This window comes from Bemisia tabaci, chromosome 5 (genome assembly GCF_918797505.1).
Source record: "Bemisia tabaci chromosome 5, PGI_BMITA_v3".
Taxonomy (NCBI): Eukaryota; Metazoa; Arthropoda; class Insecta; order Hemiptera; family Aleyrodidae; genus Bemisia; species Bemisia tabaci.
The window spans coordinates 40,820,336-40,836,966 of NC_092797.1; the positions used below are offsets into that span (position 1 = coordinate 40,820,336).

A 16,631-nucleotide genomic window follows, 5' to 3' on the forward strand; every position below is an offset into this window, starting at 1 on the left:
GACCCTGCTGCACCCTGTCATAAGTTATCGCGGCGACCACGGCTTGCGGGTGAGTGCTTGCGAGTGCTCGATAGTGCTCTCGGTTCGTCACTCCGGAACAAAACCGCGTATCTCAACGTCCACGTGAACCCTGAAAAGCAAGGCGTTATACGAGCTACAGGGCTCCTCTAAAAAATCAGTCACGCCCTTGCGCTAGAGGAGTGACGAGTTCACGAGTGGCTCGGATCCTTGTCAATATTTGTCTTAATATGTCAAACGCCCCCATGACAGTCGCCTCCTGCTCCCCAACGCCACTCCCCCGCCCCCACCCCTCCCCCGATTCACCCCTTCCCCTCCTACACACACACAGCACGACAAAAATCCAACGTCCAAAGTAAAAAAAAATAAAAAAAAACCGAACGGATGTATGAACTGGATCCCGTGTCTGTTGGTTTGATTCGTCTCGCGAGTGCAGCACCTGGGACTTGTGCTTGTGAAGTTGATCATTTTCAATGGCGCGCTTTGCGATATATCGATTGATCTATTATTTAAACCTATGGAGAAGTATCGATAAATATGACGTTCCTTAATAATCGATTTTTCGCCGTAGCTTCAAATGAGGAAATATCGATAATCGATCATCCATCTTTGCGATAAATCGATTGATCTATTATTTAACCCTATGGAGAAGTATCGATAAATATGACGTTCCTTAATAATCGATTTTTCGCCGTAGTTTCAAATGAGGAAATATCGATAATCGATCGTCCACGCCTCGATCATTTTCGAGTGTTATCCGATGCAACGCAACGCTCTCACATCTGTAAACGCGGGGAAATGGTCTGAAAGGGAGGGTGAGAGTTAATGTGACAACTTTCGCCACCTAACCGATACGTGCTCCCCGTATCGGGGGAGGAAAGGGTCTCCGCCCCCGGCTGAAAGATGCGTTTCCGGTTCGGTGTTTAGTGCCGCTGCTCGTGGTTTTGACGTCTGGAACTTGTTGAATATAATTCACCGGGGCACGTTGAGCCACCGTATCTACCGTCTCGAGGAGAGTTATCATCGCACGACAGTTATTTCGACCCACTGTTTTTTATGAGACGAAAGATTATTTTCTTCGTGGGAAGTGTGTATATTTTAAGGGATGAAATCAAAATATATTGTCACATCAGCGGGCTGATTGTTGAAATTGATAAACAAATAATAGACAAAGAAGACAAAGAAAATATTGAGAGATTCTATCGGTGCGGAAGCGGGTGGTTGCAATGGACAAAAAAGGTAGGTAAAAGACTAACTAACGTCAACTTACGATAGACCCTATCCTATGCTTAGTCCATCATTTTCTCTCCTAGTCGAGAGGAACCAACCATTTCAACCGATAGGATTGTTCAACACTGCCTATTTCTTCTTTGCCTATCGCTTTGTCTATCAATTTCAACAATCAGCCTGCAGGAATCAATGTCTGCCATAACCGGTGAAAATTATGATCCTTTTAGTGATTGGACTTCACTTTGCAATGGGAAAGTACGATTTCTAGCCCATCCGTAAAAACACTCAAGTGCATAGAGAAACTAATGGTGAATACATCGTTTCAAAAGTAAGCAAGATATTGTGATTCCAAATTACAAAATGCAGTCCAATTTATCTCTCACCTCGTGAATCAAATGTTAATTGATTAGCAACCTAGTTGATTTCATCTCATAAATGATTCACTAAATACATATAATTGTGATCAACCTTTATCGCCTGTGTCAGAGCACCTTTTGTTTTTGCTCTTAATCGGTTCTCAGAGGCTGCCTCGCAGGTTCCAAAAGGACTCCCATTGGTTCCCTTGAGGTTTCCATGGATCTCAATTAAAATCTCATGCAAAATCTATGCGCCCCCCCCCCCCCCCATGGGACGTCTTCAAAAGAGTATGCAACAAACCCATGTAGATAAGAAACAAATTCCGAAAAATAAGTCTATCTGCATTGAAGTTTCAAGAAAATCCCACTATCTTCTCCAACCCGAGTCATGTTTTGTGCAGTTCAGTCGTTCATTCAAAGTAGATCTTGGGCGTGCGATTCCGTCCATCCCATTATGGCCGAGCTTCGATCTTAAAATCCTATCCCCTGATGGAAAAGGTTGGATTTTCTGAAACTTTGCGATGTAGATAGGCTCCCATTCCAAGAATGCGCGCAAGTGACATTCGGAATGGCAACGATGTTTCGGGTCGAGCAGCCAACATGCTCGACGCTGCTGGCTGGACGAGGGATAATAGTTTCACGGTGGCCGACTTTGATTAGCGCGCACATACGACGTTAATTTAACAGAAGGTGCCGGCCCAAGATGAAGACGAAGTTGTTTCGCCCACGGTTGCCGTTGTTATCCCGCCATTAGGTCGATTGTTGACATTTTATGCTTTTCGAATGGACAAGACAAACCTGATGTGAAATGGAGATATGTTATTCTTATTGGTCGTCTTTGTTACCGTGCGTATGTCGGGTGGATTCGATGACAAACTAAAGGATCCTCTTGAGGTACTGATAGCTCGTCGTTCATTCCACTCGACGGAAAGAAGATGAAGAGAATGAGTGACAAAGTTTTATAGTATCACAGAGATCCATTTCACCTTAGTATTGCATTGTCCTGATTACAAATACAGGATTTCATCAATTGGATGATGATATAGTAGGAGCCATCGAAAATAACTACTCATGAGAGTTTTAAAAAATGCATCAGAAATTTTTTCGAGGAGCAAAGATACAATATAAATCTAGACTCTACCAATTTTTCTACACCGTACTTCCATATCTCCTCCTCATGCCTCATTTTGGGCAAATTGTACGCACGAAGATATTTGAAACCTTAGAAACCCATATTATCACTAACTTCAGCATATCTCCTAGAAACAGCATTCTAATACTAAGGGTCGATATCGTAAAAAGTTAAAAAAACAATGCCCGATTACGTCTCTCTTATCTTCGACTGTGTTACACAAGTAGCCCTTTAATCACTACTACAAAGGAGAAAGACGGAACCAACATAACATGGAAAGACAGCAGGAGAAAGGACGCGTGTGATGACGGCGCAGAGATACAACTATTCGTACTTGATAGATGGCAGTGTGGCATCTACAAAATTGAAGGCGCGATAGCGAGAGGCATGTACTCGTATGCGCTATGCTCCGCTCTATGCTGCCAGTGAGGTACCGCTCAGATTCGGGAGAAAAGTTAAACACATGGCCCGAATACTTTTCTCCTATCTTCTTCTCTTCTTATCATTCTTGGATAGGCATCGTTTTTCAAATAAAATTTCTTAGATATACTTTAAAAATGAAAAATTTGTCACTTTCATGGCTAGAATTGTGCTCACGTTCTTGAATCTCATCGCTTGACCAAAAATAATTGTGTCTACCCAACCGCCTAAATTTTACGCTAAACAATACTATAGATGACGATGTTCTGCGAAATTGACACCGTTTGATAACATCCACTGTGCATAGCATGGTCTCCCCCACCTCTGGTTTAACAAGAATGTTTTAGAAGCAACACGTGCAAATATGTGGTTGTATAGGTTGTTAGTTGGGTGGTAATTGGTTATTTGAAGGTGCCTTAACAGGACAAAGTCATAAACACCTCAGAACAGCGTTGATCTCACCAACGAATGTGTTACTGCAAAACGTCATCCAGTTATGGTGCGGCATGGAAGGAGAAATTTCTAAAGTCCAGTGGTATACATAACGAACTGTTATGCTTCATCAAAGGTGGAGAGATGACTTTCGTGCATTGATGATTCTCCTTCATTTTTCTTTGTAGGCAACAGGTATGACCCGCAGCACATGGTGTCAATTATAATTTCTTCTACCTTTGTTTCATTAATGATGCACGTGAAGCTACCTGTGCAAATTTTTGCTTCACTGATCCATGGACTTGAGATGGAGGAAGTCATGGTATGCACATCCACGGTGAATAACGTCATTTAGAGTGTTCCTAAGATGGCCATGATCACACCTTCACAAGGCTTTGCTTTTGAACAGATCCTATCACTTTGGGGCAGTCCTTAGTCCTAGTCTGGCAGGCTTAAATACGGGGAGTTTTGAGGTAACAACTGTAATATGACTAGCGCAGCTGATGGTCCTGACGTTTATTTTCGGTCAATCGTATCGAAATGAATATTTTTTTAAACTAACAGTTGGCAACCTATTCCATGGCTGTAGCGGAGGCGGCGCCGGTAGGTGGCACTTGAGGCGCTAGACCGACGTTGCCATATTCTACCACAAAATCTATTTCCTAGTTTTTTAGAGGCGGAGTGCGAGGGTTGTTACTGGGGCGTTGGCAGGAGCGCGGAGGACCCAGCCGCGTCTTCTTCGAGTCCCCCGAGGAGCTGTAACCATGACGACTTCAGACAATCTATGTGTCTCGCTCACCAGTATAGGCAACTCTTCTATCACTACTATTGTTGCATTAACAGCATTGGACTCATGAGTAGCCAAAAACATACGTACACGGGGTGTCTCAAGGCTCACGTGTACCGAGTGCATCGGAAAGGAACCAACCCACATTGAGTTGGAGCTGAGAAGAAGAGGTTTGAAGTTTTATCCCTGCATAAGGTTTACTGTAGAAAATAAACTTCAACCCCTCTTTTCACGGACTAACTTCTATTTTTCGACTTTCAGTTTTTGGCAGGAGGGAATATACGGCTAGTGGATCTCAAAAACATTCTGCACTCAATTTTTTTGAAAATGTGGGTTGGTTCCCTTCTGATTAACTCGGTCCAATTAGTGTTCCATAGTTGGAGTAAATTTTGCGATAAGGAACCACTATTTCTGGCCCATTTGAGGAACAACATACATGCAATTGGTTTCCCTATGCAGATATGTGCTTTTATGGGAGATCCAGGGATTGTGGTTCCTAATTGTAAAATGTGATCCGGTTACAGATTCGGTCAAAGTAAGAACTTTTGTTAGTAAATCATTTCCCCCCAAAACTCGTCGCTTGGCTGACAACAGGGCGCAACCGCAATTTGAGATGAGCCCGAGAAAGCGTTAAGTCATTTGGACGATAGGGTTCATCCAAAGACATTGAATAGAGGTTCATCGCAAAAAGTATTATGCCCATATGTCCGGGAGGGGGGGGGGGGAGGGCAACGATGTTTCCGCGTGATGCTACAGCCTTAAAATGATTGTAAAACCTTGATACGACGAACATATTTTTTGACGGGAACGCGAACAGCCGAAAGGAGTTACTTTTCTGATTCAATGATAAATGCACTCCATCGTAACAGAACAGATGACTTCAAAAAAATTCGAATTAAAGATCCCTTATTCTCAAAATAAATATACAAATGTTAATTGGCATGCAAAATAAGGACAAGAATATTCTCCGAACAAGAGCCAGCGTCGCAAAAAAAAATTAAAACGAGTGTAAGAGCATTCATTACTTGGTAATGCTGAAAGGATTATCATCACGAAGAGTTATAAATAGAGCTGACAAAATTGATATTTAAAATTTGAGGAAAGGGTTGATTTCGAACATGAAAACAATTACATCTCCGAAGGTTCAGTTCAATCCTTACATATTTTTAGGGGGGAATCGAGGATTCTTTGCATCAACAATTATGCTGCGGCAAGGATTTATAATGAGCAAAACTTGTTTTTCTCCATAAATCCTATTTGCTTCATTGTAAAAGTTGGTAGCAAAGTCGACATCTTAAGTTTAACATATATCAAACTCAGTTATATGTAGAATTCTTTTAGTCTTTCCTGCTGACGCAAATGCCTGCTCTCTTTATGATATTAGTCGAGAATAATTTCATAGAGTGCCTTAAAGGTGAACGGTTTCTAAAAATCAGGGCCCTATCATATTTGCGTATTACTTTAACTTCGCACGTTTTGCCAACTTTCCACCTTCCCACCGGTTTCTGGGAAGCTGTCGGTGGAGTTTTAGGTAAACTTTCTAGACTTTTAACGACAGGCGCACCACTCAGAATTTGTGAAACATGTCAATAAAAGAAAGTAAAAGTGAAACATGCATATCCGCATGGTGGTTGGACACCTGTTCCCATTTCAGGATTAAATTCTGACAAAAACAGAATGGAATCGAAACGCAAGAAGGAGGGAGGAAGTGTCTTTTGAGTCACTCATTGAAAGGTGACAGCCTGCCACCGAAGTGAAGGATTTCGAGCTACCCACAACTCTTGTTTCTGTGCGAGAATATTCAACAATTCGTCTTGAACGTCTCCGGATCTTGCCTAAGAATTTTCTGCCGCTCGAAGGACTGAAGCGTAGGTGAAAAAATTTAGATTTTGGGAGGAAATTGCACAAAGCATTGGTTGAAAATGCCAGTGACAATTTGTACAGCAGTGTGTCAATGTCAGATCTGTATTCATCATTCGAGCACCGCATAACCTTACAAAAGGATAAGATAAATATCAGGGGGCATTTCGTGACATTTCAGATCCCCTGAACCCAACACGGAGACAAACTAAGCTGAAATCTCGGACCAAATGTTCTAGATGACGGATGTAGTTATTTTATACGTTTTTCTTTTTGTTTTTTTAATTATTATTATTTTTTTATTTTTATTCAATTTATACAACTTGGAATTTTCACGACAGCATAAGGACCCGAGGGCGGCGTTACAATCTGAGGAAAGATAGTTTACTGCTATTCACTAATTACAAACTTATTCATGAAGTTATTTCTCAATCTTCGCCTGTTTAACCGTGGGTTGTATTCATCGGTTTTATTAACTGCAATTGGACTTCATTTTTCAATTTGGAACTATAAATTCTACTCCGGTTTAAAAACGACGTATGTGCCATTAGTTTCCCTATGCACATAAGTGTTTTTCCAGAAGAGCCAGAATTTATAGTTCCAAATTGCAAAATGCAGTCCAATTATATCCAATCGATAAATCTCCATCAAGAGTCTGACACCTTTATATGTATTAGTTCATTCCTTTATTCATTCATAAAAATGAAATAATACTTTCCATGCTCAACTTACTAATTTTCACGATTTCTGACAGTCCACAGATAAAGAAACCTTAGTCTCTAAAAATTCAAAATTGAATTTGAGTATAGAGTAGTATTTCACCAACTCGTTGCCACAGAAAACGTTCAATAATGTAAAAAAAAAACACCCTCTAAAAATAGCGTTGATTTTTCCGTTATATCAATTTTTCGTAATTTTTAGCCTCGTAAGTACACGTCCTTACACATCACGCTTACAGCACAAGGGCAGAGGAGCCCCCATGCCTCGTACATTTTTACTCTAATCAAAGCGCTATTCCACCGCCTCCATTTATTTTCCTCAAATTGGGGCACATCATAAAATGCTCGCTTGTAACACCCATTCACTCTCCTTGAATGAGGCTTAATTCCGTGAAAAAGAATGTACCATATTACAACTTGTTGGAGCATCCTAAAGAGAGCTTGTTTCGCAATGAATGGGCAGCAAAGGCCAGATAATCTGCAATTAAATCCGCTTCTCACAGACGATCCTACTTTTTGAACCTTGTTACGGGAGGAATTAAGTTTTCATTAACGGTCCGTTTCTGCCCAAACAAGTATTGCCGTTTCCGATGAAAAATTTGACGAATGTGCAAAATGGAGCGAAGCCGTGTGATCTGGAGTTTTAACTTGGCAACGAAGATGTAGGGCAATTACAAACGCCGACACTTCGTCGTGGAGGAAAGAAAGTGGCAGGTCTTTTAAAGGTAAAAAAAGAGTGGATTGCCGTGATTATGATTCGTAATTAGTTTTCTGTCCATCTTGTCCATTCTCTAGGAAGTTTTATACGACTAATTATTAATTAATTGTCTAATTTATGCTTGCTCTTTCCACGCTGATTTGTTAAAATCAAATCTTCTATTGCTACGCTTCTCTTTAATTTTTTTTCTTTCTTTTTAAATGGAGAATAATTAAGATGTTTTTCCTCTCTGTTTGAAAAGGAAGAGGTTCAAATTGCAATTTTATGCAACTCATCTGCATTCAATCGCTTACGACACGAAATAAGAAGGATACAACCTTCAATGTTTTGCCACGATGAAAATTCTAGGTTTTACATTACAACAGAGCAAATAAATGATTGAGGCTTAAGCTTTTTGAATCATCTGTATGTATACTTAACTTAACCTGTAAAATTTCTTAAATTTTCAGTAGCGTGCTTCGCAAAGCAACTGGAAAAATAGCAACTTCACAAGCAAACAATGAGAGTTCTACGACGCGATTCACGCAAGTGGCAAATCCACCAACTCCTTCAGCGAAGTTGCATGGTCTTTCATTTTCTTACCTTTGTAATTAAAGTCTCTAAAAAACTAAATGTCACTAATAGCTCATTCTTGAAAAATTCGCTAAAATTAAAGCTAAATGTCACACCATACCCAACAAGTATAGAATTTTATATGAAATGGGCCTGTTGCAAACTTTTGCTAGAGCAGAATTAAGAGTTGTTTCCTATAAAAAATGCCTCAAAAATCACGATGAGCGCATCGGCAAAGTCTGAAATTCATTCATAAATTCACAATCTGCGTAAGAAATTTGCGTTTTTTTGAGCTTCCCGCTTCAAAAACGATACTACTGCACAGGTGAACATTCTGTTAGAGGAGTCGCTCCATCGTCGGCAATATTCATCATGGCCGACGCTTGCGCAATTCCTCGCGTAATTCGAGGAGAGTTCAAGGTCAATCAAGGCGGGCGAGGAAAATATGAACGTAAACACGCCGATTGTTATCTGATTTAATCCTGTTCAGGTGTCATCTTGTCCCATCACACGTGTTTTGGCGGATTGGCGTCGGCCATGATGAGTATTGCTGCGAATGGAACGACTCTTCTAATAAAATGTTCACCTGTGCCGTAGTATCGTTTTTGAAGCGGGAAGCTCAAAAAACCGCAAATTTCTTGCTCAGATTGTGAAGTTATGAGTGCATTTCAGACTTTGCCGATGCGCTCATCGTGATTTTTGAGGTAGTATCTATAAGAAACAACTCTTAGTTTTGCTCTAGCAAAAGTTTGCAACAGGCCCATTGAAGCTCCTAGAGTATCAACACGATTTATTTGGGTATGGCTACTTTTTTTGTATAGCTTATAAACTAAGATACATATTTAATCAGAGTTTACTATATATAAAATCCATGTATTCCTCATCAAATGGAAAGGGGCATTACTTTTTAATCTGCCGAGAAAATTCGAATCTTGGTTTGATTCAATCGCAATACATACATTTCGACGGCGTAGTCCGCAATCACGTATCTCGTTTTCGGTGTCTAAAAATCTCCGCCTCTCTGTTATTCTTTTTAAAGGAGAACAAATTGATATCATTCCTTGAAGTTTTTGCAGAATTTTCTTCGCAAAGAGAAGAAAATCGCGGCAGTTTTAAAGAATTCCCGCTGAGTAGTGCCGTGCACCACGCTGCAGCACAGTAAAAGCACAATATACAAAAGAAGAAATTAATAAGCTTTGGAAATCATTAAATTAACACGGAACCACCTTAATATTTACAAAGCACACATGATGTTTTCCTTTAATACTCGGGCATATTTTTTTCCATCAATTAAAATGAGCTTAATTTCACGATCATGAGTTGAAAAACGCTGACTCTGTGAGTTTAAATATTAGAGCCGAACACAGAGCGGAGTGACGAGCTGCCGGCGAGAAACACGCGCTAGCGCCTACAAACCTGAAGGCATAATTCACGCATTGCGCAATACTTGAAGTATCCCCTTAGGTTTGAAGGCGCCAATGCGCGTTCCGCGCTGGCCGGCCGACCGTTCGCCGCGCCGCAGCCGGAATTTTCTTCGTACGGAGAAGGAAAATTACGGCAGTTTTTAAAGAATTGCCATTGAGTAGTTTTCTGTTTAAAAAATAAAGTAAGTATAACAGGAAGTCTACGACGTCGCAAACCGAGTTATGTGACTGCCGACTAACACCGCCGATACGCTTCGTTTCATATGGGCCAAACGAAATTAAAGTAGATTGATCATTTAGCTTCTCATGACACGAACTAAATATTATAATATTCATAAATTATAAATTTATTTCCGCATGTTGTATGTAACAGAAAACGATTGCACGATCAAGAGAAAATTTGGTGGCGACTGCATGGTGTGTGGTCATATTAATATAGAAGCAGCTGTTAGCGCAGAAAATTATTAGCGGATCTAAAATAAGAAAAAACAAGCAGTGAACTCCAACACAATGTGTTGATAAGGCGCGTCATTAACTCGCACATATCAACCCCTTTAGTTTTCATTTACAGAGATTTCAAAATAGGCAAACAGCATAAAAAGAGAATTCACGATCCAACACTGCGAGGTCAAAGACGCACCTTGACGAGACCGTGTATTGTGAAAGTAGAAAGCTATTCGATCGAATTTAAGTTTTTTGATCTGCCTCAAGCAAAATCTTATCAGATTCTTGAAGAAAAGTGCTACGGAATAATTTAAGCGAAGAAAGGAAAAATTCTGTCGAACTCCTAGAAGATAAAGTCGATTTAAAGGTATTTTGGGGCTAAAATACCCAAATCACCGGTAGTAAAAATCCCGTTATATTATTGAAAAGAAATTGACTCGATATAAATGCAATTGCATTAAATACGTCTTGATTTTGTTATTTTAAACGTCTTTCCATGCAAAGAAGTTCAACCATGTCGTTGCTTTATTCATTCATGAATTGAAAGTAAGCAATCTACATCCCGAAAATCTACTGATTTGCCGTAAAAAATTGCAGAAACTTGATATACCAGGTCGATGCACCCACTCGTTGAATTTACCAACCAATTTTGTGAGTGCAAATGTGTAAGAATCAATATGCTATAGTCATTTTGGGTGCATTTATTTTTCATGAAACAATAATAATTTCAATCCCGAAAAACCATCAATTTTCCGTATAAAATCGAAAAAATCAAAATATGTCAACTCCCCGACGTGAAAATTAGATTCTACGTATGTAAAATGTAAATACTTATGTATCGATATGCTGAACAGAACTATGTGTGGACAGTCAGAAGCCCGCGGCAACATTAATTCAACAGAAAAACTGTAAAAATTAGATAGGATTTTAGCCGCTTTGCCCGCCTCTCCTCGCTACTTACAACAAACCGTTCTTATACTCATCTCAAAATTTTTCTCAGAGCTTTGGGTTATTATCAGCTTCCATTTAAACTCCGGTTCGATGGCCGAATCGGCTGCCAAAAAAGCAAGCCACTGTTGAGGGGTTCTATGAGAAATTCGTGATATTATCGGCTCTCAGGAAATCACCCCATGGCTAAAATTGGTGGTATAAATGTTTAAGTGCTTAAAATAATCGTATTCAAGAAACTAAGGAATTAAACTATGGAGTCAATTTCTTTTTAATAATATAACGAATTTACTACCGGTGATTTAGCTATTATAGCCCCAGAATACTTTTAAAGCGCCTTTGCGTTCCAGAATCTCGACGGAATTTTTTTTTTTTTTTTTTTTTGCTTAAACGATTCAAGAAACATTGTAGTTAAAAATATAAAGATTTTTCGATTTGGACGTATGAAAAATGTTTAACTCGTTCAGGCACACCGTGTATTGTATGGAGTACTGCTGTTATTCGACCGTTGTCTTCAGGTCAAAATTCTTACAAAGAAGCCCCTTGCAAGAGGCAAATTTTTTGTAATTTCTCCCAGTTTTTTCAGCGTTAGGTATATAAATGAATTGTTTGTCAAATTTTGAGGTCAATTATATTTAATTGTAATTTATACTTTCTTTTTTTCCCCTTCATTTTATTTTTCGTATCGAGGAGTCGAGGTTTTGTTGATTTCTTCGGATTTCGATTACTGTAACTTCTCTTCTATTCGGCCGATTTTTATGAATGAGGTCTCTTTTTATTTGTGTTTTAACGGAGAGTAAGGAAAAAATTGCTAAATACATGCGAAACAATTTTTTTTGAAAATTGGATGAATCCTAGCGTGACGGTGAAATGGTTAATGAAGCGTGAGTAATTGGGGTACGGGTATCGGCCGCGTTGGGACCCAAGGCCCATTGTTCTTCGTGACGCCGACGCAGTGATCAGGAGCGTGGGGACGAGAGGGCTTAGTGGACTCCTGTATGAGCCACGTTTAGCAAATGGTCTAATGAGTCTCGAGGCTCATCACAGATTGCACTTACCACTATCCTGGTGGCCCCGGCTATCAGAGCAAGGAGTACCAACTTTTGAAAAGGATAACAGTGTTGTGGAGATATGTCAAAGCAACGTTGTGAACAAAACGGAGTGAGTGAAATTCTCATTCAAGGAGTGCCGAACTGGTCAGCCATCCTCGAATCAGTTCGCTTGCTTCCGCTTATATATGCATATTTTAAATCAGCGCGCCCCATTCTAAGGTTTTTTTAAAAAAAACCAAGAAACGTAGACTCTTGGTATTCATTACACATAAACTAGCGAGCCCCAGAATGAGAAACAAATTTTAATCATTATTATTGACGGATTAGTAAACTTTTTACACGCTTTGGAAAATCTCAGAAGTTCGCGGTAGTCACTTTTCGGTAAGGAACTAGGGGACTCGGTTATTGTATCGAGGGGGGGGTCGAAACGATCGCAAAGGCGGTATACTACGTATACGCGCCAAAATTTCATTGATGAACGCCGCTCACTTACTCTGCCATTTTTTGCGAGAAACAAAATACTCCAACGATATCTGCATGAATATATACGACCTTTTGGTTGCATCTACGGAAACATTTGCCACGTAGATGGCGAAAAGAAGGACAAAGGAAAGCGACGATTCAGATCAATCGAGTTATAAATGTACACAGGAGCTCCAAGTTCAGCTATGCAAACAGCATTTTGCATTGATTTGTGCGAGGGCTCAACTTATTTGAAGAGGAATAAAGAAAATCTGAGAGTGCGCAAAGATTTACAAGCTCTCTTTTTTCTCAGTGCGAAATGGAAAAGCAACTCACTTTGACGATTATTTTCGCCATAAGTTTCCTGTTTTATTGCCTAGTTCGCGGAGACGTGAGATATTACCCGCCAACCCTCGCAATTTCGATAACAGAGTTTTTTCGCGACACCGGAGTGCCTTTTGTCAGGATTTACACTTGTAATGACACCAGTTCTGGTATGACTTTATTTCATCGCCACTCTGAAAGCGTTTGAAACACTGTGTTCGTCTGCTTTCGGTCTTGCACTTTTAGATTGATCTTCAAAGCTCAAAAGAGACACTTTGATTTTTTTTTTTTTAAAAAAAAGAAAAAAAGTCGCGACGCTAAAAATAAAAATGTTGGAGTCAACCTAACAATTTAACCATTTAACAACATACCGGATAGGTTTAAGGACGTTCAAAAAAAAATACCTGAAAGGTGTTACGAGGGATAAGAATTTACATGTACGACGAGAATAAAATGTAAAAAAGGATTAAAAACTTTGTGAATGTACAACACTATAAAATGTCAAAATGTGGCTTTAGATTCGCATTTTTTAATGGATTTTCGTATGCATATCATTATAGTTTAATTTAATTGCGTGCGAAAAAATCGAAAATTACGATTTAATATTAATAAAGTTTTGAACTAGAATACCGCGGTAAAAATCGACCTATAACGAACTGGTACTGAGCGAGTTATAGAGATAAAACTTAAAGTAGCATCTCACGAAACCGAGGTGGAATTTTTAACGAATGGCATTTTGCCTTATAGTGAGATTTAAATGGAGTTAAGATGATTTGGTACATTCCACATTTCTCCTTCAAAATTATGTCTACATGTAGAAATCAATCATGCAGGTATTGAAAAATAAATCCCATGTTTTGCTTATTCTCTATGGAGAAATGTGGCAACCAGGGAAGTATCACATTGCTATGCAAAGCTGAAGGTATTCAAGATTAAGTGTTTTAATTGACCTGGTTAATTTTCACGGTGCTTTCGCGCGTTACTCTGTCAGAGTATGCACGAAAGGGACAGGTTTTATTTTCATATGAATACGAAGACGCGAATTCAAACGGCATCTTGGCACTGTTGTAGAACGTTGGATCATATTTTCTGCACCCGCTTATATGAAATTTAAACGAGCATCTGTTCTCGTAGCCATTGTGATTTGTGTCGCAAGAATTTGTAAAAACCGTTGAATTTTCGAAGCATGAGAGTTGAACTCCTTGCTTCATCTCCTAAACACTTTCATGGACAGCAAAAACTTGCTTTACTTTGTTCTCATTTTACAGGATTCATTCTTGCACTGGTCAAGGAGCTCGCGGTCAGAAACATACCAACTTCGACGAATTTTCGACTTTTAAGAGAAGAAAATCATCGATATGGAGTCTTGCTGGACTTGCTGTGCGAGGGCGCCACAGAAACTCTTGAACAGGTAAAATAGAAAAAAAAATCTGACAAATCAAAACTAGTCGCGTGATTTGCTTCGTGTATTTTATAACTTTTGTCAAAGAATTATGCAGGAACCCATAGACGTGCTAACAAAATAGGTGAAATAATTATGTTTCACGATATTTTAAGGCATTGCTTAAAGAAGAAGAACCAAATTATCTAGTCCATCCTATCAGCATATCGACGGTGTAAGTCGGCAATCACATAACTCGTTTGCGGCGTCTGAAAATCTCCGCCTCTATGTTATTTTTTAAAGGCAAACAAATTGACATCATTCCTTGAAGTTTTTGCAGAATTTTCTTCGCACAGAGAAGAAAAATCACGGCAGTTTTAAAGAATTGCCGTTGAGAAGTTTTCCGTTTAAAAAATAAAGTATGATAGGAAGTCTGTGACGTCGCAAACCGAGTTATGTAGGTAATTGCCGACTTACACCGTCGATGTGGAAATTCATTTAAGATATGTTATTTCTGAGATAAACGAACATTCTTTTTTTCGTAACGCCACACATTTTACATGCCAAAATTTAGTTACATACTTCAAGACTTACCTATCAGACAAGATTGTAGTATGAATTGTGAAGTTTGATGTTCATCAAAACTAAGTCCATGGTGGGACTTAAAAAGAACTCGTCCATGAATCTGAAACATTGAGAAAAAATAATGCATCAGAACGACCTCAGATATGATAAAACATAACTTACAATGACATTCGTTTTAACTTTCAAAGTTAAGGATTCAATTTTTCAGGATTTTTTTTCTTCTGGGGGAACCACATACGGTACGGATGAGAAACCGCCATTATGCTAGCAAAAATCTGACGCTTTAAACAAGCATTTCTTAAAACTTTTAAAACTTTTTTGAAAAACTCACGCTTTCACTAATTTGTCAATAAAAATACGAAAAATAACAAATTAGTGAAAGCGTGAGTTTTTCAAAAAAAATTTAAAAGTTTTAATACAGCTTTTACTGTTTTTCAAAAATTTCGATTATTGCATTAAAAAAGCATTTCTTACCTTATTAAACATAGAAATAACACAGATAATGCTTCAAAACTAACAGAATCGATGTATTTAGGTACAAGTTAATTTAATCCAACTTGAGACTTTGCGTTTCAGAATAGTCTCAGGCATCTGAGAGTGAAAAGGCCTCCGGATGTTCCAGTTTTCTTTTTTCAAATTTATGGAATATGAATCAGGGAGTGATTCTCTCAGGGCGCAAAGCGTCTTTTGGGACTTGGTCCGCATGTAGCGGCGAAGGGACGTGCTCTCTGATAAATGGATCGCGATAAGCAGAAAGGAACCAAGCCACATCAGCTATTGCCAAATTTAATTGGGGAATTTAAGTTCATGAATGAAAATGATTGTGTGGATTTTTGTGCAAACTTCAGTGAATTTTTGCATAGTACAAAAAAAATTCCGTAAAATTTTTAAAGGAACCACAAAAAAAATGTAATGGACCACTAGACAAAGTACGAATTTCAGCATTCTGATACATGTTTCTAAACCAAAATTTCACGTAAAACACGATACGCATAACGAAAATTACCGAAATAAACTCCTTACGAAGATATTTAATGATTCTTGATGCGTTAATTCAAACCACCCGCTCATGAAAACTCAATGCTCTACGTGATTCACATCGCGCGCTAAACGTTTATCATGACAATCTCTGCGATATAAAAATTTGACAACCTCAATCTTGACGCTTTGGCTCAGCTACAGCAAATTTCTTACAGTTTGAACAACACATGGCGGGAAATGAACATTACTCGATAGAGAAGATTGCCGAAACCGTTGTATAGTGCGCGATTTGACTCACGTAGAGCTTTGAGTTTCTTGTGAGCGGGCAGTTCAAATTTCTCGTAACCAATGTGAAATAAAAACTTTAATATCTTCGTTAGGAGTTGGTTTCAGTGATTTTCGTTGCGCGAGTCGTGTTCTACGTGAAATTCTGGTTAAGAAACATTTATCAGAATCCTTTAACTCGTACCTTATCTAGTGGTTCATTGTAAAAAATTAAATTACGTGGCTATATTTGACAATAGCTAATGTGGCTTGGCTCCTTTCTGCTCAACGCGATCCAAATGGACTGCGTTAAACAGAAAGGAACCAAGCCACATCAGCTATTGCCAAATTTAATCGGCTAATTTAATTTTTTACATGAAAACAGTTGTGCGGATTTTCGTGCAAATTTCAGTGAATTGTCTCCATATTACGAAGCAAATTCTTTAACATTTTCAAAGGGATCCGCACAAACGTTTTCTCGTAAAAAATTAAATTGCCCAGTTAAAATTGGCAATAGCTGATGTGGCTTGGTTCTTTTCTGC

General features: G+C 38.9%; 2 protein-coding genes across 3 annotated transcripts in view; one reads left to right on the top strand and one right to left on the bottom strand.

Annotated features, from left to right (window-relative positions):
- LOC109040683 (uncharacterized) overlaps nucleotides 1-16,631 on the bottom strand; it is a 272,839-nt gene that overhangs the window by 62,748 nt on the left and 193,460 nt on the right. For both annotated transcript variants that reach the window (XM_072300729.1, XM_019056686.2), the window contains one exon: nucleotides 14,854-14,944. The gene's annotated coding sequence lies outside the window, so the exon portion shown is untranslated. The remainder of the gene's footprint in view (nucleotides 1-14,853; nucleotides 14,945-16,631) is intronic.
- The window catches only part of LOC109040697 (ionotropic receptor 75a-like), a 39,295-nt gene continuing 32,793 nt past the window's right edge, over nucleotides 10,130-16,631 (top strand). Inside the window, exons 1-2 of the mRNA XM_072300726.1 lie at nucleotides 10,130-13,048; nucleotides 14,147-14,289. Coding sequence (XP_072156827.1) covers nucleotides 12,874-13,048; nucleotides 14,147-14,289 — 318 coding nt within the window. The 5' untranslated portion in view covers nucleotides 10,130-12,873. The remainder of the gene's footprint in view (nucleotides 13,049-14,146; nucleotides 14,290-16,631) is intronic.